Raw genomic sequence first — 24,779 nt, 5'->3', positions numbered from 1 at the left:
CCATTCCTCTCCCTGGCTGTCCGAGACTAAACCAAACTGCTCTATTTGACTCCAACTACGTGACCCACACTATCACTAAAATGGCCTATTCCCACCTCCATAATCACTGTCACTCTGCTCTGCCTTCCTTCAGCTTTTCTGTTGATGAATCCTTTGTTCCTGTCTTTGACTTTTCCAAACACAATCCTGGTCAGCCTACCTCGTTCTGCTACCCACAAACTGGAGGTCAAAGCATGAATGACTCTACTCCAATGCGTTTTGCGTTTCCAAGTTCAGGAAACTCCCAAGAATGGGAGCCTGATCCCTCTTCAGGTCAAGCCCGAGCCCTGAATCATGGCCCATCCAAGATCTGTGTGCTCTGCCAATTATGGCCTCTTCAGTATTCTAATTTTAACTTCACCATCACAGGCAGCTGTTGCCAAGGCTCCTGAAATTCCCTTTTAGGATATTTCTTAAAATCTATCATCTTGACCAAATATTTGGTCATCTGGCTGAATGTTTCTTTATGCAATTCGGTGTCATTACGCTTGAATTTATAAAGCACCTTTAATGTGATTAAATTGCTGTTCCTAATTCAAAAGTAGAAAGAGGACTACATATATAGTGATAGTATAATTAAAAACTGCCCAGAGAGAGTTCAAAGTATGATTTTTAAAATCGGTCACCAGAATGAAAAGGGACGGAGGGGAGGGGATCAGGCTCCATACTTTGGAGATCTTTGGGCTCTGAAATCCAAAAGGTTTAGCATTGGCAGGGAATAAATCACACTTTGAATGGACACTATACTTGTTGTATGAACATTCTATAATAAATGACATTCAGGGACAGAACAAGACGTAAAAATAGGAAACAATGAGCACGTTTTGGATATATGGGGCAAGTTTTTGCTTCCGAGTCAGATACGCAGAGTTGGGAAATAATTCCCCTCTGCTCTCCAGTCTCATTGCTTTCTAAATCCTCAACCTGAATACTGGGACTTGGTTTTGACTCTCCATATGTAACGTCATAAGTGGAAATTAGTGTTCTTCATTTTTTTTGTCTAACTGGAAATCAAAAAGCCAATTTTTAAAACGCAATCCTGTTATATTTGCAAATTTCTGTGTCTTATATGAAGCCATTCATTTTTTTTTACATTTTAAATAAGCATTTGTTCAGCAGAAAGAAAATCTCAGGATTCAGGATCCCACCTCCATTGAGACTCCATATACAGTCCTGCTGTTTAAAAATTAGAATCATAGAATCCCGGCAGGAGGCCATTTGCCCACCAACCCTCCAAAAGTGCACCCTACCGAGGCCCACTTTCCCCGCACTATCCCCACAACCTAACCTACGCATCGTTGGACACTGAAGGGAAATTTAGCATGGCCAATCGATCTAACCAGCATATTGTTAGACTGCGGGAGGAAACCACAGCACCCTGAAGAAACCATGCAGGCTCGGCGAGAATGTGCGAACTCCACACAATCACCCAAGACCGGAATCGAACCCGGGTACCTGGCGCTGTGAGACAGCAATGTGAACCAGGTGTGCCACCTAAGTAAGGATGGCAACTTAACCAGATAATGTTAAAAATCTGATTTATTTTTCAGGCAGCTTAAATAAACAGTGTAATTCTTTTTAGGTATGTTATCCAAAGGATAAGACTGCAAATCAATTTTGACATCTTTGTTGTTACAGTTAAAATATCTTCAACAAGATAGCCATCCAGGAAACACTTTTAGCAATGCTTGAAGTGAGCAACACGGTGGTGCAGTGGTTGGCACTGCTGCCTCACGGCGTCAAGGATCCGGGTTCAATCCCGGCCCCGGGTCACTGTCCGTGTGGAGTTTGCACATTCTCCCCGTGTCTGTGTAGGACTTACCCCCACAACCCAAAGATGTGTAGGGTAGGTGGATTGGCTACGCTAAATTGCTCCTTAATTGGAAAAAAGTAATTGGGTACTCTTTAGCATTTAACCCATAGATGTAGAGGGTAATTCAGGATTGATAAGTGCAAAAACAAAAAAGGACGTAAAATCCTTAATTCATTATGCAAGGCCACATTTGAAACATGCAATGGTACATTCTTCCTTCTTGACTGAAGTAGCGATAAAAAAACTGAGCAGCACTCAGGCATTACCTATGAATTTTAAAAGAAAGGATTTAAGAATCTTTGAAAAGGAAGTAAAAAATCAGAGAAGGAATTATCGATTAGGAGTTGGAACAGTTTTATGCAAAATTCACTTGGGAGCTTTTATCAGTGGTAATCAAACAAACAGTAAAAAGAAACAAAGCAGAGGACATGGAGCAAACTGGTGGATTCCACCAAAGTTTTTTCGACCGTGAGCCTGAGATCAAAATCATATCTGAAGAAATGGGTTGAAGACATCGGCTCCTCTGATGGTGCATGGGTCCTGCATGAACAGTCTTTACCTAGTTTCTAGTGAACACAGCCTACAACTACTGCAATTCTGTTCTAATAGGCAAACCCAAACAACCCACAATTGCCACAGAATGAGTAGTGCAAGAAATTAAAAGCAACATGTAAGAGGCAACATTTTTCTTGAAGGTGGAGTTAGTTTTTGGAGATTGATTCTGCACATATTAATGTTATATCTGAATCCTGGCTGTTCCGGGCATTAGCACTTCAATAAAAAGTTGAAAAATTGCATTTTTCTAGTGTAGACACTGTACTATTCTTATAAAGATGAAAGGAGACTTAAAATTTAAATATTTCCACTACAATTCAGCACAAAGTTGGGTCAGTGGATGTGAAAATCAACCTTTCCGTAACCTTAGTTCAAAATGAATAGGGGGCGGGATTCTCCAATAAGTCCCCAAGCCAGCATAAAAACGCTGGTGTTTCACTCTGGACTTTCCTGAAGAAAGTCCCGAGTGATTCTCCCATCTGCAGGGGGCTTGCAGGGCCCCGAAGTGATTCTCGCAGCTCTGGCTGCGGATACAGGGCCCCACACTTCCGGTTGGTAGCCCGCGCACGGCAGCGGCCTGCAGTGGCCGTCCCATGGGACATGGCGGACTTGGACCGCCACCAAAAATGTAGGCACCACCCAACACCCCCCCCCCCCGACATCGCGCACACCTGCGGGTCTGTGACGCCCGATCGCTCCCCTGGCCGTCCATGAGGCCCCCCCCCCCCCCAGTAACAATCCCCCCGTCCCCCACCAGGACAGCCGCAGACTGGGTCCGCAGCCGCCACCCGACGTTCCCGACGGCCGATAGATGGTTAGAGCCACGCCGTCGGGAACACGGCCAGTTTGAAAAAAATGAATGAAAATCGCTTATTGTCACAAGTAGGCTTCAAACAAAGTTACTGTGAAAAGCCCCTAGTTGCCACATTCCGGCACCTGTTTGGGGAGGCTGGTACGGGAATTGAGCCGTGCTGTTGGCCTGCCTTGGTCTGCTTTCAAAGCCAGCGATTTAGCCCGATGCTAAACCTGCATGGAGAATCGCTCGGTCAATGGCCCCCTACCTGCGCCACATAGTTCGCGCATGAGAGGCTCCTTAGCGGTTCTCCGGGGACCGGCGGGAGCGGCGCCGGTCCGAATTTCCGGTTTGACAACCATTCTCTGCCTCGGAGAATCCAGCCCAGGATGGTTTTAAAATAAAATTTTCCACCTCCCTTGGTGCCCTAAATAATGCACCATTCTCAGATCAAAATGGAAATTGTTGCGAGGCCAGTCTTCCCATTGGGGTTAGCACGATCTAGTGACTTATCTTCTTACTTTTCCTCGCTCTCGTGGAATTTGCCTAATCTGCATTTGATGCTTCCGCTCAATGCCACAACTGAAATAAAAAGTTTACTATGTAGAGATGTCAGACACAAATTCAATCCAGCTACATCAAAAGCATCAGTACACTATATAGAACAATTGCAGTAGTGAACTAGGCCATTCAGCCCAATCAATTTTTGCTAATATGTATGCTCCACTCAAGCCTGGCCCAACCCTACTGCGTCTAACCACACCAGCACAACCTTCCATTTCTGCCTCCCTCATGTACTTATCATCATGATTCCCTTCAAACAACTTCTGGTTGCGGCTATGCCTAGGTAGGTCGCACGTTCGGCAGCTCCCGCCGGGAACAGACTTTTGGGCTCTTCAGAGGGGCCCCAATGGCAATTGTTCGACGGCTTCCAGTGTGGGAAGGTGACAGCAAGGTCCCCCCGACATTATATGGATTGGACCAGGAGTGGAGCGGTTACAAAAGTGATCCTGGTGCAGCGAAAAGTGCGAGGGAGGAAAAGCAAGATGGCGGCGGTGGAGACCAAGCAGTCGCAGGAGCAGCAGGAGTTTCTTAAACGCTGCTTTGAGGAGCTGAGGACAGAAATGCTGGCGCCAATGAAGGCGGCGATTGAGAAGCTTGTGGAGAACCAGAAGGCCCAAGGGGCGGTAATCCAGGAGGTGCGGCAAAAAGCTTCAGAGAACGAGGACGAGATCTTGGGCCTGGCGGTGAAGGTAGAGGCGCACGAAGCGCTGCACAAGAGCTGGGCAGAAAAATTTGAGGACCTGGAGAATAGGTCGAGGAGGAAGAATCTTCGGATTCTGGGTCTCCCTGAAGGAGTGGAGGGGCCCGATGCCGGGGCATATACGAGCACGATGCTCAATTCGCTGATGGGCGCGGGAGCTTTCCCGAGGCCCCTGGAGCTGGATGGGGCTCATCAGGTCCTGGCAAGGAGACCCAAAGCCAACGAGCCGCCAAGGGCTGTAGTGGTGAGGTTCCACCGCTTTATGGACAGAGAGTGTGTCCTGAGATGGGCCAAAAAAGAGCGGAGTAGCAGGTGGGAGAACACAGAGATCCGAATTTATCAGGACTGGAGTGCGGAGGTGGCTAAGCAGAGGGCTGGTTTCAACCGGGCAAAGGCGGTGCTCCATCGGAAGGGGGTAAAGTTCGGGATGCTGCAGCCAGCGCGATTGTGGGTCAAGTTCCAAGATCGGCACCACTATTTTGAAACGCCTGATGGGGCATGGAACTTTATACAGACTGAAAAGTTGGACTCAAATTGAGGGTTCATCGTTCGGGGGATGTTTACTGTGTTTACCGCATTTGGGGAATGTTCTTTTTGTTTGAGTGCTGGGTGGGGATGGGTGAATGGATTTGATGTGGGGGCCGTGGGAGAGTGTAGGCGTCGGTGTTGGAGGGGCAGGGCCCCACGGAGGAAGAGGGGGGGGTGGAGGCCCAGGGATGGGGAGTTGGGGTAAGGCCGCAAAAAGGAGCTTCACCAGAGGGGGCGGGGCCAGCTCAGGAAAGCACGGGCTTTTTCCCGCGTTAGGGAAGGATGGGGGGTGGGGCACACTGACTGCCAAGGGGTGGGACGATTCTCACACTGGGGGGGTCGATGGAATGGCGGGAGAGGCCGGGGGGAAGAGGTGGAACACCGGGTGTCATTGTATGCCGACGACCTGTTGTTGTATGTGGTGGATCCAGTGGAGCGGATGGCGGAGATCTTGTGGATCCTTAGGGAGTTTGGGGACTTTTCGGGGTATAAACTCAACATAGGGAAGAGTGAGCTCTTTGTGGTGCATTCAGGGGACCAGAGAAGGGGGATAGACGAGCTACCGCTGAAGAGGGCGGAAAGGAGCTTTCGGTACCTCGGGATCCAAGTGTCTAGGAGTTGGGGGGCCCTGCACAAGCTCAATTTGACGTGGTTGGTGGAGCAGATGGAGGAGGATTTTAAAAGATGGGATATGCTGCCACTCTCACTAGCGTGTAGGGTGCAGTCGTTCAAAATGACGGTCCTCCCGAGGTTTCTCTTTGTGTTCCAGTGCCTTCCCATTATGATCCCCAAGGCCTTTTTCAAACGGGTAAGCAGGAGCATCATGGGATTTGTGTGGGTGAATAAGACCCCGAGGGTGAAGAGTGTGTTTCTGGAGCGTAGCAGGGACAGGGGGGGGCTGGCGCTTCCGAATTTGTGTGGCTATTATTGGGCAGGCAATGTGGTGGTGATCCGTAAGTGGGTAATGGAAGGAGAGGGGGCGGCGTGGAAGAGGCTAGAGATGGCGTCCTGTGTGGGCACGAGCCTCAGGGCGCTGGTGACGGCACCGCTGCCGCTCTCGCCGACAAGGTACACCATGAGTCCGGTGGTGGCGGCGACGCTGAAGATCTGGGGGCAGTGGAGGCGACTCAGGTGCGAGGTGGGAGCCTCGGTTTGGTCCCCGATTCGGGAGAACCATCGGTTCGTCCCGGGAAGGATGGATGGGGGGTTTCGGAGCTGGCATCGGGCAGGGATTAGAAGAATGGGGGACCTGTTCATCGATGGGACGTTTGCGAGCCTAGGGGCGCTGGAGGAGAAGTTTGGGCTACCCCCGGGAAACGCTTTCAGGTACATGCAAGTGAGGGCGTTTGTGAGACGGCAGGTGAGGGAATTCCCGCTGCTTCCGGCATGTGGGATTCAGGACAGGGTGATTTCGGGTGTATGGGTTGGAGAAGGCAAGGTTTCGGCGAATTACCAGGAGCTGAAGGAAGAGGAGGAGGCCTCGGTGGAGGAGTTAAAGGGCAAGTGGGAGGAGGAGCTTTGGGAGGAGATAGATGATGGTCTGTGTGCTGATGCCCTGAGTAGGGTTAATTCTTCCTCCTCTTGCGCCAGGCTCAGCATAATACAGTTCAAAGTTACTCACAGAGCGCATATGACAGGGGCGAGGTTGAGTAGGTTCTTTGGGATGGAGGACAGATGTGGGAGGTGCTCGGGGAGCCCGACCACATGTTCTGGTCATGCCCGGCGCTGGATGTGTTTTGGAGGGGTTTTGCGAGGACTATGTCCAAGGTGGTGAACGCCCGGGTCAAGTCGAGCTGGGGATTAGCATTGTTTGGGGTATCGGACGAGCCGGGAGCGCAGGAGGCGAAAGAGGCCGGTATTCTGGCCTTTGCGTCCCTGGTATCCCAGCGGAGGATTTTGCTACTATGGAAAGATGCGAAGCCCCCTAGTGTGGAAGCTTGGATCAATGACATGGCAGGGTTCATCAAGCTGGAGAGGATAAAGTTTGCCTTGCGAGGGTCTGGGCAGGGGTTCCTCAGGCAGTGGCAACCGTTCCTAGACTATCTAGGGCAGCACGGTAGCCTTGTGGATAGCACAATAGCTTCACAGCTCCAGGGTCCCAGGTTCGATTCCAGCTTGGGTCACTGTCTATGCGGAGTCTGCACATCCTCCCCGTGTGTGCGTGGGTTTCCTCCGGGTGCTCCGGTTTCCTCCCACAGTCCAAAGATGTGCAGGTTAGGTGGATTGGCCATGATAAATTGCCCTTAGTGTCCAAAATTGCCCTTAGTGTTGGGCGAGGTTACTGGTTTATGGGGATAGGGTGGCGGTGTTGACCTTGGGTAGGGTGCTCTTTCCAAGAGCCGGCGCAGACTCGATGGGCCGAATGGCCTCCTTCTGCACTGTAAATTCTATGATTCTATGATCTCGAGGAGCATTAGGAGGAGGTCAGCAGCAGCAGCCCAAGGGCGGGGCGGGTCCCCTATTTGTGTTTTTAAATGTTATATGGGGTGTTATTGTATATGGGGGAAATCCAATGTATAATTTCTGATTGTTGTGTTCTTGTTTCTTTTTTTTTTGTTGGGGGTGGGGGTCGAGGTAAAAATTTAGTTGAAAAATTTGAATAAATATATATATATTTTTTAAATGATTCCCTTCAAACACACATATGCAATTTGTCTCAACTACTCCACATGGTAACAAGTTCCACATTCTAACTACTCTTTATATAAAAAGAAGTTTCTCTGGAAAGTTTTATTGGATTTATGAATGACCTTATGTTTCTGACCCCTAGTTTTGAACGTCCCCACTAGCGGAAACAATCTCTCTACATCTACTCTAAACCCTTCATAATTTTAAAGACGTCTACTAGGTCACCCATGGCCTGAAGAAAAAAGCCCCATCTTCTTCAGTCTTTCCTATAGCTGTAACGGGTAGCAATTTCAGGACGGCAAACGATCGGGGTGCGCCAACCCGAGAGTCAACGCCTAACGAACAGCCGCCAACTCTCAACACTCCTGACTGCCACTTAACACTGAATTGAGCATTGACTGGCAGTGGGTGGGACTTTAGTCCACTCTTGGGACAAAGTCACTTGGCTGACAGCTTTTCAATCTGGCCAGACAAAACGCTGCGGTAGCCAGATGCAGTACTGCAGCGATGTGCCTAGGATTTAGTCACAGAGCCTTGCAGAGAATAAGATCCGAGGGTGGATGGGTAGGGAACTCCCGGGGTGGGCAGCAGGATCCGGAGCTCCAACGTCCTGGGGTGGGACTAGCCTCCTTCCTGCCCGAGATGGGCGAAAGGTGGAAGTGTCCATTTTCCACCATCCTTAAAAAGGAGGCTGGGTGGTATAAGACCCATAAGTGGCCACTGAAGAGCCTCAAGGTGAATAGACAGGTTTCCCGCCCAAGGCCCTGCCTTCCCAAGCGGGAAATTGTGCTGAGGTTTGGGCAGGCAGGTTCCCAGCCTCTCAGTTCCGATATCATCTTCTGAATCTTTTATGTAACGTCACCAATGTCTCTACATCTGTTTTGTAACATGAAGAGCAGCCAAATGTGCGCAGTATTCCTGGGGTTGTCGAACCAAGGTTAGACACAGACACAGAAGTTACAGTGCAGAAGGAGGCCATACGGCCCATCGAATCTGCACCGGCTCTTGGAAAGAGCACCCTACCAAAGCCCACACCTCCACCTTATCCCCATTACCCAGTAGCCCCACCCAACACTAAGGGCAATTTTGGACACTAAGGGCAATTTAGCCTGGCCAATCCACCTAACCTGCACATCTTTGGACTGTGGGAGGAAACCGGAGCACCCGGAGGAAACCCACGCGCACACGGGTATATAAGTTGACAGTAACGTTTCTGCTTTTGAATTCTACATCTCTAGCTATGAACCTCTGGGCTTGGTTTGCAATTTTTATGGTTTTGTCTGCATTGCTACTTTTTTTATAAAAAATAAATTTAGAGTACCCAATTCATTTTTTCCAATGAAGGGGCAATTTTATTGTGGCCAATCCACCTACCCTGCACATCTTTGGGTTGTGGGGCGCAACGCACGCAAACATGGGGAGAATGTGCAAACTCCACACGGACAGTGACCCAGAGCTGGGATCGAACATGGGACCTCGGTGCCATGAGGCAGCAGGGCTAACCCACTGCGTCACCGTGCTGACCTGCATTGCTACTTTTAATGATTCATGAATTTGTATCCATGGATCCCTTTATTCTCATATAAACTCCCAAATTTCCAAGGATTTTGTGGCCTCCTTAATCCTTCTAAAATGGACAACCGCACACTTGTTAATATTAAAATTGGTTTGCTAATTACACATCCAATCTACAAATTAATATATAAACAACAGTACAGGCTCCTGTGCCATACACCACCTCCCATGTTCTGCCAGGCTAAGTAATACCTTTAACCTCCCACCTCTACTATGTTGTGTAGCCAACTTTCTATCTGTTCTGCTACTTGGTCTCCCGACTTCAAATCCTCAAACCTTACGGTACATGTTCATGGGGGTGGCACGGTGGCACAGTGGTTAGCACTGCTGCCTCACGGCGCTGAGGTCCGGGTTCGATCCCGGCCCTGGGTCACTGTCCATGTGAAGTTTGCACATTCTCCCCATGTCTCACTCCCACAACCCAAATGATGCACAGGGTAGGTGGGTTGGCCACAGTGAATTGCCCCTTAATTGGAAAAAATAATTGGGCACTCTAAAGTTTAAAAACATTTTTAAAGGTACTGCACATCCATAGCAAACAAGACAAATTTTCAAAACTCAAAAGAATATGCAGGTTTACATGTAGGTCAAGATTAATGTACTTTATGCACATACAGCAAAATATTCCCTATGAATAGAAACGGAAGTATCACTAGCTAGCACTGTAAATGTTGCAGTAATAGCAGAAACAGAACTCTGGCACTGCATTTTTGCAAACAATTAGAAATAAAACATAACTGCCTTACCAAAAACTTTTCCTTTAGCAAAAGGTGGAAATAATTCTGGATGCCTGTATAAAGTTTTATGAAGCTGCCAGAGCTCTTTGTGAAGTTTCTTAAAATCACTGTAACGTTTCCAAACTACTATCTGAAACAAGGGGGGAAAGTCAGTTATTAGCAAACCAATATATCTATTTGCACTTTAACACAGTAAAATAAAGTGGCTACATTGACAGAGAGAGAGAAAAAAACCTTAATACAAGGTTCTAAAGTTGCCCTAACAGTGGCTAAGTGTACCAGACTACATGGTACAATGCCATCCAGACCAGTCGGTCACATGGTCCATTCCTGGTCTGCACCAAGACAGTTAATCATGAACAGACATGCAATTACAATTGGCCTCAGTCCCCTGGAGTAGAGGGGAAGAATCAGCCAAAAACTATCAGTGATCCCTGTTAACAGTTCATGTGTAAAGATCAGGTGAACACAGAGACTTGGCGGAAATGTCCTCCAAGATCAAATAGTCAGTGGTATTTAGTGTCAAGACTAACATGTTAAAAGTGGCTTGCAGAATTCACTGAACTATACCCCAGAATTAATGTCTTTAGGAGAGAAAATTACAAAATTGAGACAGAAATGTCCCCCTCCATAATGGAGCATTATGTTGCTAGTAATGCAATAATCTGCACTACTAGAATAAAAATGAAACTGAAAAAAAATTGCACTGAATAAAATGAATACTACAGCCGATGGATCTGCAACGTCAGTGCAAACAGCTGGTTTGTTTTTCCAAACTTACTGTTCCCAGTCCATAAACCTCTATGATAAAAAAGTTCCTTGGTGATGAACTGTCCCACAAATGAGTAAATAAGTTATATTGATTAACAAATAAGCACAAGGGATTTAAATCCGCAATACCTACTGTATGGGAAATAGTGGGATTTTTTTTAAAAAGAGGAAAATTGAAGCATTTGGGAAAAAATTCAACTCAAAAATCAAATATACAATACAAACTATTTTGAAGTAAGGAAAGTAGTTCAATATTAGATTGCAAGATATACACAAACAGGCAGTGCAGCTTTAATTTCCAGCATGTTAATTAAATGAACCATAGTTTGAGGACAATATGCAAAATGCATTGGGTCTGTACAACCATAATCGGCCAGGTTTGTCCCCAACAAGCTGGGTTTAATTTCAACCAGATTTTTGTTTATATTCATTCAGTGGATGGCTAGACCAGCATTTATTTCCCATCCCTAATTGCCTAGAACTGAGCCGTTTGATAGGTCATTTAAGAGTTAACCACATTGTTGTGGGACTACGAGTCACATGTAGGCCAAATAAGGGTGACAAATTTCCTGCTCTAAAAGGATAGTAGTGAACCAAATGTTCTTTTTTTTTTTTACAAATTACACCATCTGCCATGGTGAGATTCGAAACCCCCCCAACACACACACACATGGCAACATTTCCTCCCACAGCAGACTCAGAAAATGGCAAGGATCTGCAATCTCCAACACCTCCTGGTGGCTGTAAGCTTGGGAGACCTTCACCCAAATTTTACCTCAACCGAAGAATGGTCAATAAATTATGTATCTGAGGATACCTTCACTCTAAATATAACAGAAAAGTTTTCCTATCAGGACCGCCAACTCCTCCAATCAGAAAGCCCCAACCTAATCACAGAATCCAGCACTTTATTGAGTAAATGCCACTATGGCTATTGGAAGCCGATTCCATGAGTTTATCAGTGTTTGAAAGAACATCTTAGTTTATCTTTAGTATTGTGGGTTCCTAATGGTGTGTTAAAGGGGTTATCTTATGAGGAAAGGTTAGACAGGTTGGGTCTGTATCCACTGGAGTCTAAAAGAATTGAAAGATGATCTTACTGAAATATACACGATCCTGAGGAAACTTGGCACAGTGGGGGCTGAAAGGATGTTTCTCCTTGTGGGAGATTACCCACTAGAACTAGGGAACACCGTTTTACAAATAATGGGGTATCCCCATTTAAGATAGAGATTAGAGGATTGAGAGCCTGTGCAATTCTCTTCCTAGAAAGCAGTGCAGGCAGGGCCATTGAACAAAAGTCAAACCTGGGAGTCACCTGCATGGCACTACATCAAAGACTTGACTTTCACCTCAGTTTATTGGTGACCAGAGTGGACTCAAAATTAGAGTTGTTTGGTGTTCCATGGTTGCTGGATTAAGTGGTGGGTCAATTGATAAGCCAAAATTTCTACCACTGATATTTTTATACCACAACACCATTTGTTACTTGTATTGTCATTACTTCTATCCCCTGTCCCTTCCTCAACCCCTTTAATAATTGCATTGTTTTCCTAACAATTGTGTGAAAGCAAGCAAGTGTATACCTGCTCCAACTCGTGGGAGCCTAAAGAATGCTGGTAGATGATCCGGTCATTGTCAGATCACTTTTTTTGCCGAGCAGAAATTAGTTGGCGTGTTTCCTATAGAACAACAACTATAGTTAAAAAAAAATAGTACTTCATAGGCTGTAAAGCACTTAAGTGCTATATAAATTCAAGTCTTTCTTTTACTACTCGAATTGATCATAAAATGGATGAAGATTGTGAGCAAACAATTAATTTCAGCAAGCATATTAGGAGTTTAATTTACTTTGTAATCTAATTTATGAATAACCGGAAATTAGCGACATCACACTGGCTAACACTGATGCCTCACAGTACCAGAGACCCAGATTCAATTCTGGCCTTGGGTGACTGCGGAGTCTGCACATTCTCCCCGTGTGTGCGTGGGGTTCCTCCGGGTGCTCCGGTTTCCTCCCAAAGTCCAAAGAAGTGCAGGTTAGGTGGGTTGGCCATGCCAAATTGTCCCTTAGTATGCAGGTTAGGCGAGGTTATGGGGTTACAGGGATAGGGTAGGGGAGTGGTCCGAGGTAGGGTGCTTTTTCAAAGGGTCAGTGTAGACTCCTTCTGCACTGTGAGAATTCTATGGTCCTATTCTGACTTCCTTTGCAGAGATCAGCAGCCATTCAATCTCAGAAAGTTTCATAAGGAATATGGAAATACATTTCTTACCAAGAGCATACAGGTGTTCAATACATCAACGATGAATTAAAGGGTACACAGAACTTGGATCATTTCAGAACAGAATTTACACAATTATATAAAATGCAGCATACTTATCCAACAACAAAATGACTTGAGCTATTTCTCTGAATACATTACGCCAGAAATTCCCCCAAATAGGATGGCAAGAATTAAATACTGGAAATGAGGCTAACATACGATGGTCTGATGTGAACACAAACTTGAGACAAATGCTTTGATATTCGCTTCTGCAGTTTCCATTTTGGAAAGCAGTGCAAATGCAAGGCCCAGAGTTTACAGTACTGAGGTCAAAACTATCAGCATTCACCATCTTGACTCCTCTGAAACCAACAGCAGTATCAGGGGTCCGTACATGTGCAGTTAAACAAGGAAATCCAGAAATGCCATCAGTGATCCGACAATTCTCCTTTATGTGCTATTGAAATCCCCGCAAACTGTAACCAATTAGAAATCACGGATGAGAAATTGCTCTTTTATGTTATTTGTCTTGCTGTAAAATTCTCATTGAATGAGGTATAACTGTGCATTTAATGACATACCAACTTCATAATTACTGCAGCTGAATATAGACCTGAAAAACCAATTTTATATTTATACATTTTCTCCATTATAACAAAATAATATGAAGATAAAACTTTAAATTTTATTTTAATTATGATGCCTCAGCTTCTAGCTTAAACCATGGGTCGGACACATTTATTTCACTCTCTGGGCAATGGAATTAAAAGTGAAGGATAATCTGAGCATTTTATTTGCATCCTGCTGTCCGTTAGAATACTTTGATGTGATTGGCTGCTTACCCCACATAATACTTTGATGCGATTGGCTGCTTACCTCTCTTGATTGTATCACTCTTGCTGGGCTCATGGAGATCCCCTTAGTGCCAGATTCAAACAAATGCCAGGAAAGGGAACATCCATGCCACAGAAATTACCTTTGTTGGTGGCTTTCTTCAAGCTCAGCGGAACCGCCTATGCTTCACCACAGAGAGCGAAGTCTGGGCTCTTATCAAAGGGAAGGAACACTTGTCCAAAAGTATGTATTTGGAGGCCAAACATACTAAATGTTTTGGCAATGTCATGTACTCACAAAATTATTGTTTCATGTTTATGTCACTCAGGAAAAAGATAATGTTGTGGAGGAGAATGCTGAGCCCCAGGCTAATAGAATAGATGGCATTGAGGTACGTAGGGAAGAGGTGTTGGCAATTCTGGACAGGCTGAAAATAGATAAGTCCCCGGGACCTGATGGGATTTATCCTAGGATTCTATGGGAGGCCAGGGAAGAGATTGCTGGACCTTTGGCTTTGATTTTTATGTCATCATTGGCTACAGGAATAGTGCCAGAGGACTGGAGGACAGCAAATGTGGTCCCTTTGTTCAAAAAAGGGAGCAGAGACAACCCCGGCAACTATAGGCCGGTGAGCCTCACGTCTGTAGTGGGTAAAGTCTTGGAGGGGATTATAAGAGACAAGATTTATAATCATCTAGATAGGAATAATATGATCAGGGATAGTCAGCATGGCTTTGTGAAGGGTAGGTCATGCCTCACAAACCTTATTGAGTTCTTTGAGAAGGTGACTGAACAGGTAGACGAGGGTAGAGCAGTTGATGTGGTGTATATGGATTTCAGCAAAGCGTTCGATAAGGTTCCCCACGGTAGGCTATTGCAAAAAATACGGAGGCTGGGGATTGAGGGTGATTTAGAGATGTGGATCAGAAATTGGCTAGCTGAAAGAAGACAGAGGGTGGTGGTTGATGGGAAATGTTCAGAATGGAGTACAGTCACAAGTGGAGTACCACAAGGATCTGTTCTGGGGCCGTTGCTGTTTGTCATTTTTATCAATGACCTAGAGGAAGGCGCAGAAGGGTGGGTGAGTAAATTTGCAGACGATACTAAAGTCGGTGGTGTTGTCGATAGTATGGAAGGATGTAGCAGATTACAGAGGGATATAGATAAGCTGCAGAGCTGGGCCGAGAGGTGGCAAATGGAGTTTAATGTAGAGAAGTGTGAGGTGATTCACTTTGGAAGGAAAAACAGGAATGCGGAATATTTGGCTAATGGTAAAGTTCTTGAAAGTGTGGATGAGCAGAGGGATCTAGGTGTCCATGTACATAGATCCCTGAAAGTTGCCACCCAGGTTGATAGGGTTGTGAAGAAGGCCTATGGAGTGTTGGCCTTTATTGGTAGAGGGATTGAGTTCCGGAGTCGGGAGGTCATGTTGCAGCTGTACAGAACTCTGGTACGGCCGCATTTGGAGTATTGCGTACAGTTCTGGTCACCGCATTATAGGAAGGACGTGGAGGCTTTGGAGCGGGTGCAGAGGAGATTTACCAGGATGTTGCCTGGTATGGAGGGAAAATCTTATGTGGAAAGGCTGATGGACTTGAGGTTGTTTTCGTTGGAGAGAAGAAGGTTAAGAGGAGACTTAATAGAGGCATACAAAATGATCAGGGGGTTGGATAGGGTGGACAGTGAGAGCCTTCTCCCGCGGATGGATATGGCTGGCACGAGGGGACATAACTTTAAACTGAGGGGTAATAGATATAGGACAGAGGTCAGAGGTAGGTTCTTTACGCAAAGAGTAGTGAGGCCGTGGAATGCCCTACCTGCTACAGTGGTGAACTCGCCAACATTGAGGGCATTTAAAAGTTTATTGGATAAACATATGGATGATAATGGCATAGTGTAGGTTGGATGGCTTTTGTTTCGGTGCAACATCGTGGGCCGAAGGGCCTGTACTGCGCTGTATTGTTCTATGTTCTATGTGACATCCTGCTACTGAGGTTCATTACACCATTAACTGCTTCTTAGTGGAAAAATGCATTAGAAAATAATAATTACAAACAGTTGGTTTGTCACAGACTAGAAAAAACTGAACTTATGGCACCAAATTTAGGGAGGGCTCACAAAATCCCTTGTTGCTTGGTAAATGACCCTTTGTTCAGTCATTCAGCTGGAGTTGACAGCTGTTTTCCTTACAGCTGCACACACAAAATACTAAACTATGTCAAAAAGTTTTCATGATTCCAACCCTAAATGCAATCCAAATTATTTTTAGCTTGTTCGCATATCCAAGTCAATTGTCATTTCTAATCATCTGCACAGAATCATTCCATTAAAGAAAACTACATCGGATTGATCAACTACAATGTCTTTAACTCAGCAACAGAGTTTCTAGCTCATTACCTCTTGGACCTCCTCTGGATTTCTTCTTGAAACAACCTATTTTAAAAAAAACAAGAAACTAATGAGTCTGAAAAATTTCACAGATCCAGCAAATCGCTAAATATCCAATTGCAAATCACACATTGTTCACAATACATTGGTCACACGATATGCTGCATTATAGCACCACCCCATCTGGGCGAACGTGTATAATTACGGACAGAATCAAGTATTTTATGGATTGAAGCATTGTAAATGACGTAAATTGCTATGCTAGTGGCAGGGAAACGCCAATGTAAAATAACGAATTTACTATAAGCAGCACCAAGTCATTCTACCAACACACACGAACCCCGAACATCTTGTGCTGTCAATTGTTAGCACCATAAACAAATGGATCGCGTAACTTCCATAGGTGAGTTCACAGATTTTCTCTATAATAGAGTGAGGCAGTAATCTGACATGCTTGCCTATTCACAGCGGCTGGGGTTGCTGTTCTCTCTCAGGCTGCAGAGTGTGCACACTCTCGCATGGGCGGCGTTCGAATTGTCCCGGGATCGTTCCCTTTTAGAACCCGGCCGGGCAAGCTCGAGCCCAGCCTGACCCCGGCCCAGCCTGGCCACCCCGCCGGCTTGCCCCAGCTGCAAACCTCTTTCTACAGACACAAAGCACACAGGCAAACCGGCTGCACTTAAAGCACCGTCATGCCTAAACAGGGTGAACTCACCCGTGCCGTCACTTTATAAACCGTGAAGCCTTTCCTGTGTCTCCTCGGATCGGTTATCGTGTAAAAGCGAGCTAGCTCCCCTTTGTTTTTCTGTGATAACATGATCTGTCAACCCCTGCCCGCAGTGTCTGTGTTAAAGCACTCGCCCCTCTTTTTACATCATTTCCTCACTCACTTGTCCCCGCCGCGCACTTCCTGTACGTCTGTCTGAGGTCTTCCCGAATTCTCTGGCTTCGTGTAGAGAGCAGTTTCCATTATTATTGTTCCATATGTGGTGTGTAAAATAGATACTACACCCCCCCCCCAAAAAAAACCTTTAATTACACAAAATGACGACGGTGTGCACATCACCAACAATCTGTCCTGATCCACCCATGTTGACGCTACAACCAAGAAAGCACAACAGCGCCTTCAGGAAATTCAGCATTTCCACATTTACTCTTACCCATTTTTACAGATTGGTAGAAAGCATTATATCTGGTTGCATCACAGCTTGGTATGGCAACTGCTTGGCCCAAGACCGTAAGAAACTACAAAGTTGTGAACACAGCCCAGTCCATCAGCAAATCCGCCTCCCATCCATTGACTCTATCTGCACCTCTGCCTTGGGAAAGCGGGCAGCATTTTTTAAAAAATATGTTTATTAAGAATTTTAAAACAAAATTTTCAGCCATACAAACAAACCCCCCCCCCCCCCCCCCCGCCCCCCGTAACAAAAAAGAAAGAAAGCTTGCATAGCAAGACATGAACATGGCAAGTCAATATGATACAGAACTTTGTACATTGGATTCCTCCCGTACGTATCAGTTTTCCGGATCATTCATGTATTTTCTTGCTCAGATGCCCCCCAGAAAAAAACACTTCCCCCCCCCTCCCCCCCCCCCCCCCCCCCAAGAAAGGTACACCCCCCCCCCCCCCCCCCCCCCCGGTTGCTGCTGCTGTCCGAACTTCATCTAATACTCCGCGAGATAGTCTAGGAACGGTTGCCACCGCCTGTAGAACCCCTGCGCAGACTCTCTCAAGGCAAACTTTATCCTCTCCAACTTGATAAGCCCTGCCATATCATTTATCCAGGCTTCCACACTGGGGGGCTTCGCCTCTTTCAACATTAACAAGATCCTTCACCGGGCTACCAGCGATGCAAAGGCCAGAATGCCAGCCTCTTTCGCCTCCTGCACTCCCGGCTCATCCGCTACTCCAAATAATGCTAGCCCCCAACTTGGCTTGACCTGGACTTTCACCACCTTAGATATAGTCCTCGCAACTCCCCTCCAGAACCCATCCAGTGCTGGGCACGACCAAAACATATGGGCATGGTTCGCCTGAGCACCTCCCACATCTGTCCTCCACCCCAAAGAACCTACTCAGCCTCGCCCCCGTCATATGCGCTCTGTGAACAACCTTAAATTGTATCAGGCTAAGCCTGGCACACGAGGAAGAGGAATTAACCCTACTTAGGGCATCAGCCCACAGACCCTCCTCAATCTCCTCCCCCAGCTCCTCTTCCCATTTACCCTTCAACTCCTCTACCGAAGCCTCCCCCTCTTTCATCTCCTGGTATATCGCCGACACCTTGCCCTCTCCGACCCATACGCCCGAAATCACCCTGTCTTGAATCCCCTGTGCCGGGAGCAGTGGGAATTCCCTCACCTGCCGCCTCACAAACGCCCTCACTTGCATGTACCTGAAAGCGTTTCCTGGGGGTAGCCCAAACTTCTCCTCCAGCGCCCCTAAGCTCGCAAACGTCCCATCAATGAACAGGTCCCCCATTCTTCTAATTCCTGCCCGATGCCAGCTCTGAAACCCCCGTCCATCCTTCCTGGGACAAACCGATGGTTATCTCTGATCGGGGACCACACCGAGGCTCCCATCACACCCCTGTGCCATCTCCACTGCCCCCAGATCTTTAGCATTGCTGCCACCACTGGGCTTGTGGTGTACCTTGTCGGCGAGAGCGGCAGCGGTGCCGTCACCAGCGCCCCCAGGCTCGTTCCTTTGCAGGACGCCATCTCCAACCTCTTCCATGCCACCCCCTCTCCCTCCATCACCCACTTACGGATCATCGCCATGTTGGCTGCCCAGTAGTAGCCACCCAGATTCGGCAACGCCAGCCCTCCTCTATCTCTACTACGCTCCAGGAACCCCCTCTTTACCCTCGGGTTCTTACTCACCCACACAAAGCCCATAATGCTCCTGCTTACCCTCTTAAAAAAGGCCTTGGTGATCACAATTGGAAGGCATTGAAATACAAAAAGAAACCTCGGGAGGATCACCACTTTAATCGACTGTACCCTGCCCGCTAGCGAGATTGGCAACATGTCCCACCTTTTAAAGTCCTCCTCCATCTGTTCCACCAGCCGCGTCAAATTAAGTTTGTGCAGAGCCCCCCAGCTCCTAGCTACCTGGATCCCCAAGTATCGAAAGCTCCTTTCCGCCCTTCTCAACGGTAAGTCGTCTTTCCCTCTTCCCTGATCCCCCGGATGCACCACAAAGAGCTCACTCTTCCCTACATTGAGCTTGTAGCCCGAGAAGTCCCCAAACTCCCTTAGGATCTGCATGACCTCCACCATCCCCTCCACTGGGTCCGCCACATACAGCAACAGGTCGTCTGCATACAGCGACACTCGATGCTACTCTCCCCCTCGGACCACCCCCCTCCATTTCCCAGACTCCCTTAATGCCATGGCCAAAGGTTCAATTGTTGGTGCAAACAACAAGGGGGACAGGAGGCACCCCTGCCTCGTCCCACGATACAGGTGAAAATAGTCCGGCCTCCGCCGATTCGTAACCACACTCGTCACCAGGGCTCTATATAGGAGCTTAACCCAACTGATAAACCCCTCCCCAAACCCAAACCTCCGCAACACTTCCCAGAGATATTCCCACTCTACTCGGTCAAAGGCCTTCTCCGCGTCCATAGCTGCCACTATTTCCGCCTCTCCCTCCACCGATGGCATCATTATCACATTTAGGAGCCTTCGCACATTGGTATTCAGTTGCCTACCCTTTACAAATCCCGTCTGGTCCTCGGGAATCACCCCCGGGACACAGTCCTCAATCCTCGTAGCCAACATTTTTGCCAGCAACTTAGCATCTACATTGAGGAGCGAGATCGGTCTATACGACCCACATTGCAGTGGGTCCTTATCCCGCTTCAAGATCAAAGAGATCGTCGCCTCCGATATTGTTGAGGGCAGGGTCCCCCCCTCCCTTACTTCATTGAAGATCCTTACCAGCAACGGGGCTAACAGGTCTATATACTTCCTATAGAACTCCACCGGGAACCCATCCGGTCCCGGGGCCTTCCCTGCCTGCATGCTCCCCAGTCCTTTAACCAGCTCCTCCACCCCAATTGGCGCCCCCAAACCAGCCACCTCCTGCTCCTCCACCCTTGGGAACCTCAGTTGGTCCAAGAATCGTCGCATCCCCTCTTTTCCCTCTGGAGGCTGGGACCTATACAGCTCCTCGTAAAAGGCCTTGAATGCCTCATTAACTTTCACTGCACTCCGCACCGTAGTTCCCCTGTCATCCTTGACTCCACCTATTTCCCTCGCTGCCATCCTCTTATGGAGCTGATGTGCCAGCATCCGGCTCACCTTCTCCCCATATTCATACATCGCCCCCTGTGCCTTCCTCCACTGTGCCTCTGCCTTACCTGTGGTCAACAGGGCGAACTCCGTCTGGAGACTTCGTCTCTCCCTGAGTAGTCCCTCATCAGGGGCCTCTGCATATCTCCTGTCCACTCTTAAAATCTCCCCCACTAACTCTCCCTTTCCCTGCCCTCTCTCTTCTCCCTATCAGCCCTGATGGAGATTAACTCTCCCCTGACCACCGCCTTCAGCGCCTCCCATACTACTCCCACCTGCACCTCCCCATTGTCGTTGGCCTCCAGATACCTTTCGATGCACCCCCGTACCCTCCCGCACACCTCCTCATCTGCCAGCAGTCCCACATCCAGCCGCCACAGCGGGCGTTGGTCCCTCTCCTCTCCCAGCTCCAGTTCCACCCAGTGCGGGGTGTGGTCTGAAATGGCTATGGCCGAATACTCCGATCCCTCCACTTTCGGGATCAATGCCCTGCCCAGAACAAAGAAATCTATCCGGGAGTAGGCCTTATGTACATGGGAGAAAAAAGAAAATTCTCTGGCCAAAAGCCTGGCAAATCTCCACGGATCTACTCCCCCCATCTGATCCATAAACCCCCTGATCACCTTGGCCGCAGCCGGCCTCTTCCCCGACCTAGATCTGGAACGATCTAATGCTGGGTCCAACACCGTGTTGAAATCCCCACCCATTATCAAGCTTCCTACCTCCAAGTCCGGAATACGCCCCAACATCCGTTTCATGAATCCAGCATCTTCGCAATTCGGGGCGTATACATTTACCAATACCACCCCCGTCCCCTGCAACCTACCGCTCACCATCACGTATCGGCCTCCATTGTCCGCTACTATGTTCTTGGCCTCAAACGACACCCGCTTCCCCACCAGTATTGCCACCCCTCTATTCTTTGCATCCAGCCCCGAATGGAACACCTGTCCTACCCATCCCTTCCTTAACCTGACCTGATCTGCCACCTTCAGCTGTGTCTCCTGAAGCATGACCACGTCTGCCTTCAGTCCCTTTAAGTGCACGAACACTCGGGCCCTCTTAACCGGCCCATTTAGGCCTCTCACATTCCACGTGATCAGCCGGATTGGGGGGCTAACCCCCCCCCCCCCCCCCCCACCCCCCCGCCGACTAGCCAACTCCTATCTTAGGCCAGTCCCGTGAACGCGTCTCCCGCACCCTCCAGTCCCCCAGACGGGGAACCCCCACCCCAACCACCTCTTCCATTTTCAGTTCCCCCTCGGCCAATGCAGCAGCAACACTATTATCCCCCCCTCTCCCCCCTCCTCTCGCACCCTCCCCGCTAGATCCGAATCTAGCTCTTTTGCTCCCCCCATAATACTTCTGTAAGTCAGCTGACTCCTCCTGACCCCGGCTTCCCCCGCCTTCCCGTTGATTCCCCCCCGTGTGGGAATCCCTCCTCCTCCTTACGCTCCTCCATCCCCCCCCTCCCTAATGCAGGAAATAGCCCGCGCTTTCCTGAGCCAGCCCCGCCCCCTGTGGCGCAGCTCCTGTTGCGGCCTTATCCCAATTCCTCCATCCCCGAGTCTCACCTCCCTCCAGCACCGACGCCCACATTCCCCACTGTCTCATCCAAAAAACTCTTGTCCCGTCCCCATCCATCATCCCACCCGTGAAACATTCTTTACCCATATTTACAACCCTGTATACAGTCAACATCTCCCCCACAGCCACAGTCCCTCAGTTCGAGTCCAATTTTTCCGTTTGGATAAAGGTCCAAGCCTCTTCTGGCATTTCGAAATAGTGGTGTCGGTCCTGATAAGTGACCCACAGTCGCGCAGGCTGCAGCATTCCAAATCTCACCCTTTTTTTATGCAGCACCGCCTTGGCCCGGTTAAAGCCAGCTCTCCTTTTTGCCACCTCCGCACTCCAGTCCTGGTAGACTCGGATCACCGCATTCTCCCATCTACTGCTCCGCTCCTTCTTGGCCCATCTCAGAACACTCTCTCTGTCCGCGAAATGATGGAACCTCGCCACTATCGCCCTTGGTGGCTCACCAGCCTTGGGTCTCCTCGCCAGGACCCGGTGAGCCCCTTCTATCCCTTTGGATTTCGGCGGCAGCGGTGCGCAGGGGCCCTCTGGGAGGTGAGTAGCGACGTTAAAACCACTTACCTTTACAGGAGCAGCCCTTTGGATTTCGGCGGCAGCGGTGCGCAGGGGCCCTCTGGGAGGTGAGTACTTACTTTAAAAAGCCTTGCCTTTACAGGAGCAGCCCTTTGGATTTCGGCGGCAGGTAGCAGGGGCCCTCTGGGAGGTGAGTAGCGACATTAAAACCACTTACCTTTACAGGAGCAGCCCTTTGGATTTCGGCTGCAGCGGTGCGCAGGGGCCCTCTGGGAGGTGAGTACTTACTTTAAAAAGCCTTGCCTTTACAGGAGCAGCCCTTTGGATTTCGGCGGCAGCGGTGCGCAGGGGCCCTCTGGGAGGTGAGTACTTACTTTAAAAAGCCTTGCCTTTACAGGAGCAGCCCTTTGGATTTCGGCGGCAGCGGTGCACAGGGGCCCTCTGGGAGGTGAGTAGCGACGTTAAAACCACTTACCTTTACAGGAGCAGCCCTTTGGTTTTCGGCGGCAGCGGTGCGCAGGGGCCCTCTGGGAGGTGAGTACTTACTTTAAAAAGCCTTGCCTTTACAGGAGCAGCCCTTTGGATTTCGGCGGCAGCGGTGCGCTGGGGCCCTCTGGGAGGTGAGTAGCGACGTTAAAACCACTTACCTTTACAGGAGCAGCCCTTTGGATTTCAGCGGCAGCGGTGCGCAGGGGCCCTCTGGGAGGTGAGTACTTACTTTAAAAAGCCTTGCCTTTACAGGAGCAGCCCTTTGGATTTCGGCGGCAGGTAGCAGGGGCCCTCTGGGAGGTGAGTACTTACTTTAAAAAGCCTTGCCTTTACAGGAGCAGCCCTTTGGATTTCGGCGGCAGCGGTGCGCAGGGGCCCTCTGGGAGGTGAGTACTTACTTTAACAAGCCTTACCTGGTCCCGTGTCTGTTCTTCTTTTCTGTTTTATTTGTTTTTATATAAGGCGGGAGCCGGAAGTTCAACCCGCGGACCTCTGGGAAGTCCCCCCCCCCCCCCCAACCAATAAATTCTGGTGGCGAGGAAACCCGAGACACTACACGTGTAGTGTCTCCCACCCGCCCTCCTCCTCTAACCTAATAATAAGACCCATTGGTGTAAGGTAAGTGCCATATTATATTATTATATTATTAGCATTGTGCAGGTCAAGGTTCGGAGGTGGAGGAGCAGTCTCTGTCAGCGAGAGAACCTGAGAACATCTAAGACACTCAGAAGGTAAGAAGGTAGGTAAGTGATTTTTACTTATTTTTACTTTTATACCTTTTTTCAAATTGTGTGTGTCGGGGGGAAACTGAAGTGACATCACAGAAAAGCTGTGGCCAGAGTGGCTGGTTGGGATTCTACCCTAAATTTTAAAAAAATTTGAGTATTTGGTAACTAATTAAACATAATAACTTAATTATAATTTAGAGGGATATCTAAGCCAGAGATCGGAGAGTATTATAGTTAGCTATCGCATTTCTATTAGAAATCTAGTGCTAGGAAACAGATAGTTGACAGTAACTTTGAAATTTTTATTAAAATATTTTTTTTAAAAAGACAAATTTTAATTTTAATTAATTGACGCAATGTCAGTTAGAGGGGTGCTGTGCTCTGACTGTGAGATGTGGCAGGTCCGGGAGGCTTCCAGCGTCCCGGATGGCTTCATCTGCAGAAAGTGCACCCAACTGGAGCTCCTCACAGACTGCATGGTTCGGTTGGAGCAGCAATTGGATGCACTTAGGAGCATGCAGGTGGCGGAAAGCGTCATAGATCACAGTTATGTAAATGTGGTCACACCCAAGGTGCAGGCAGAGAAATGGGTGACCACCAGAAAGGGCAGGCAGTCAGTGCAGGAATCCCCTGTGGTTGTCCCCCACTCGAACAGATATACCCCTTTGGATACTGTCGGGGGGGATAGCCTATCAGGGGAAAACAGCAGCAGCCAGAGCAGTGGCACCACGGCTGGCTCTGATGTTCAGAAGGGAGGGTCAAAGCGCAGAAGAGTAATAGTAATAGGGGACACTATAGTCAGGGGCACAGATAGGCGCTTCTGTGGACGTGAAAGAGACTCCAGGATGGTATGTTGCCTCCCTGGTGCCAGGGTCCAGGATGTCTCCGAACGGGTAGAGGGAATCCTGAAGGGGGAGGGCAAACAGGCAGAGGTCGTTGTACATATTGGTACTAATGACATAGGC

General features: G+C 48.3%; 1 protein-coding gene across 1 annotated transcript in view; it reads right to left on the bottom strand.

The window, feature by feature from the left end:
• The window catches only part of rps6kc1 (ribosomal protein S6 kinase polypeptide 1), a 225,286-nt gene extending 208,207 nt beyond the window's left edge, over window positions 1-17,079 (bottom strand). The window contains exons 1-3 of the mRNA XM_072508923.1: window positions 16,905-17,079; window positions 16,199-16,234; window positions 9,942-10,062 (exon numbers count right to left, since the gene is read on the bottom strand). Of these exons, the coding sequence (XP_072365024.1) occupies window positions 9,942-10,062; window positions 16,199-16,234; window positions 16,905-17,006 (259 nt within the window). The 5' untranslated portion in view covers window positions 17,007-17,079. The remainder of the gene's footprint in view (window positions 1-9,941; window positions 10,063-16,198; window positions 16,235-16,904) is intronic.
• Between the last annotated feature and the right edge of the window lie 7,700 nt (window positions 17,080-24,779).

The sequence above is a fragment of the Scyliorhinus torazame genome, chromosome 1 (genome assembly GCF_047496885.1).
Source record: "Scyliorhinus torazame isolate Kashiwa2021f chromosome 1, sScyTor2.1, whole genome shotgun sequence".
NCBI lineage: Eukaryota > Metazoa > Chordata > Chondrichthyes > Carcharhiniformes > Scyliorhinidae > Scyliorhinus > Scyliorhinus torazame.
The sequence above is the reverse complement of the archived record's forward strand: the minus strand, read 5'-3'. Positions and strand labels throughout refer to the sequence as shown.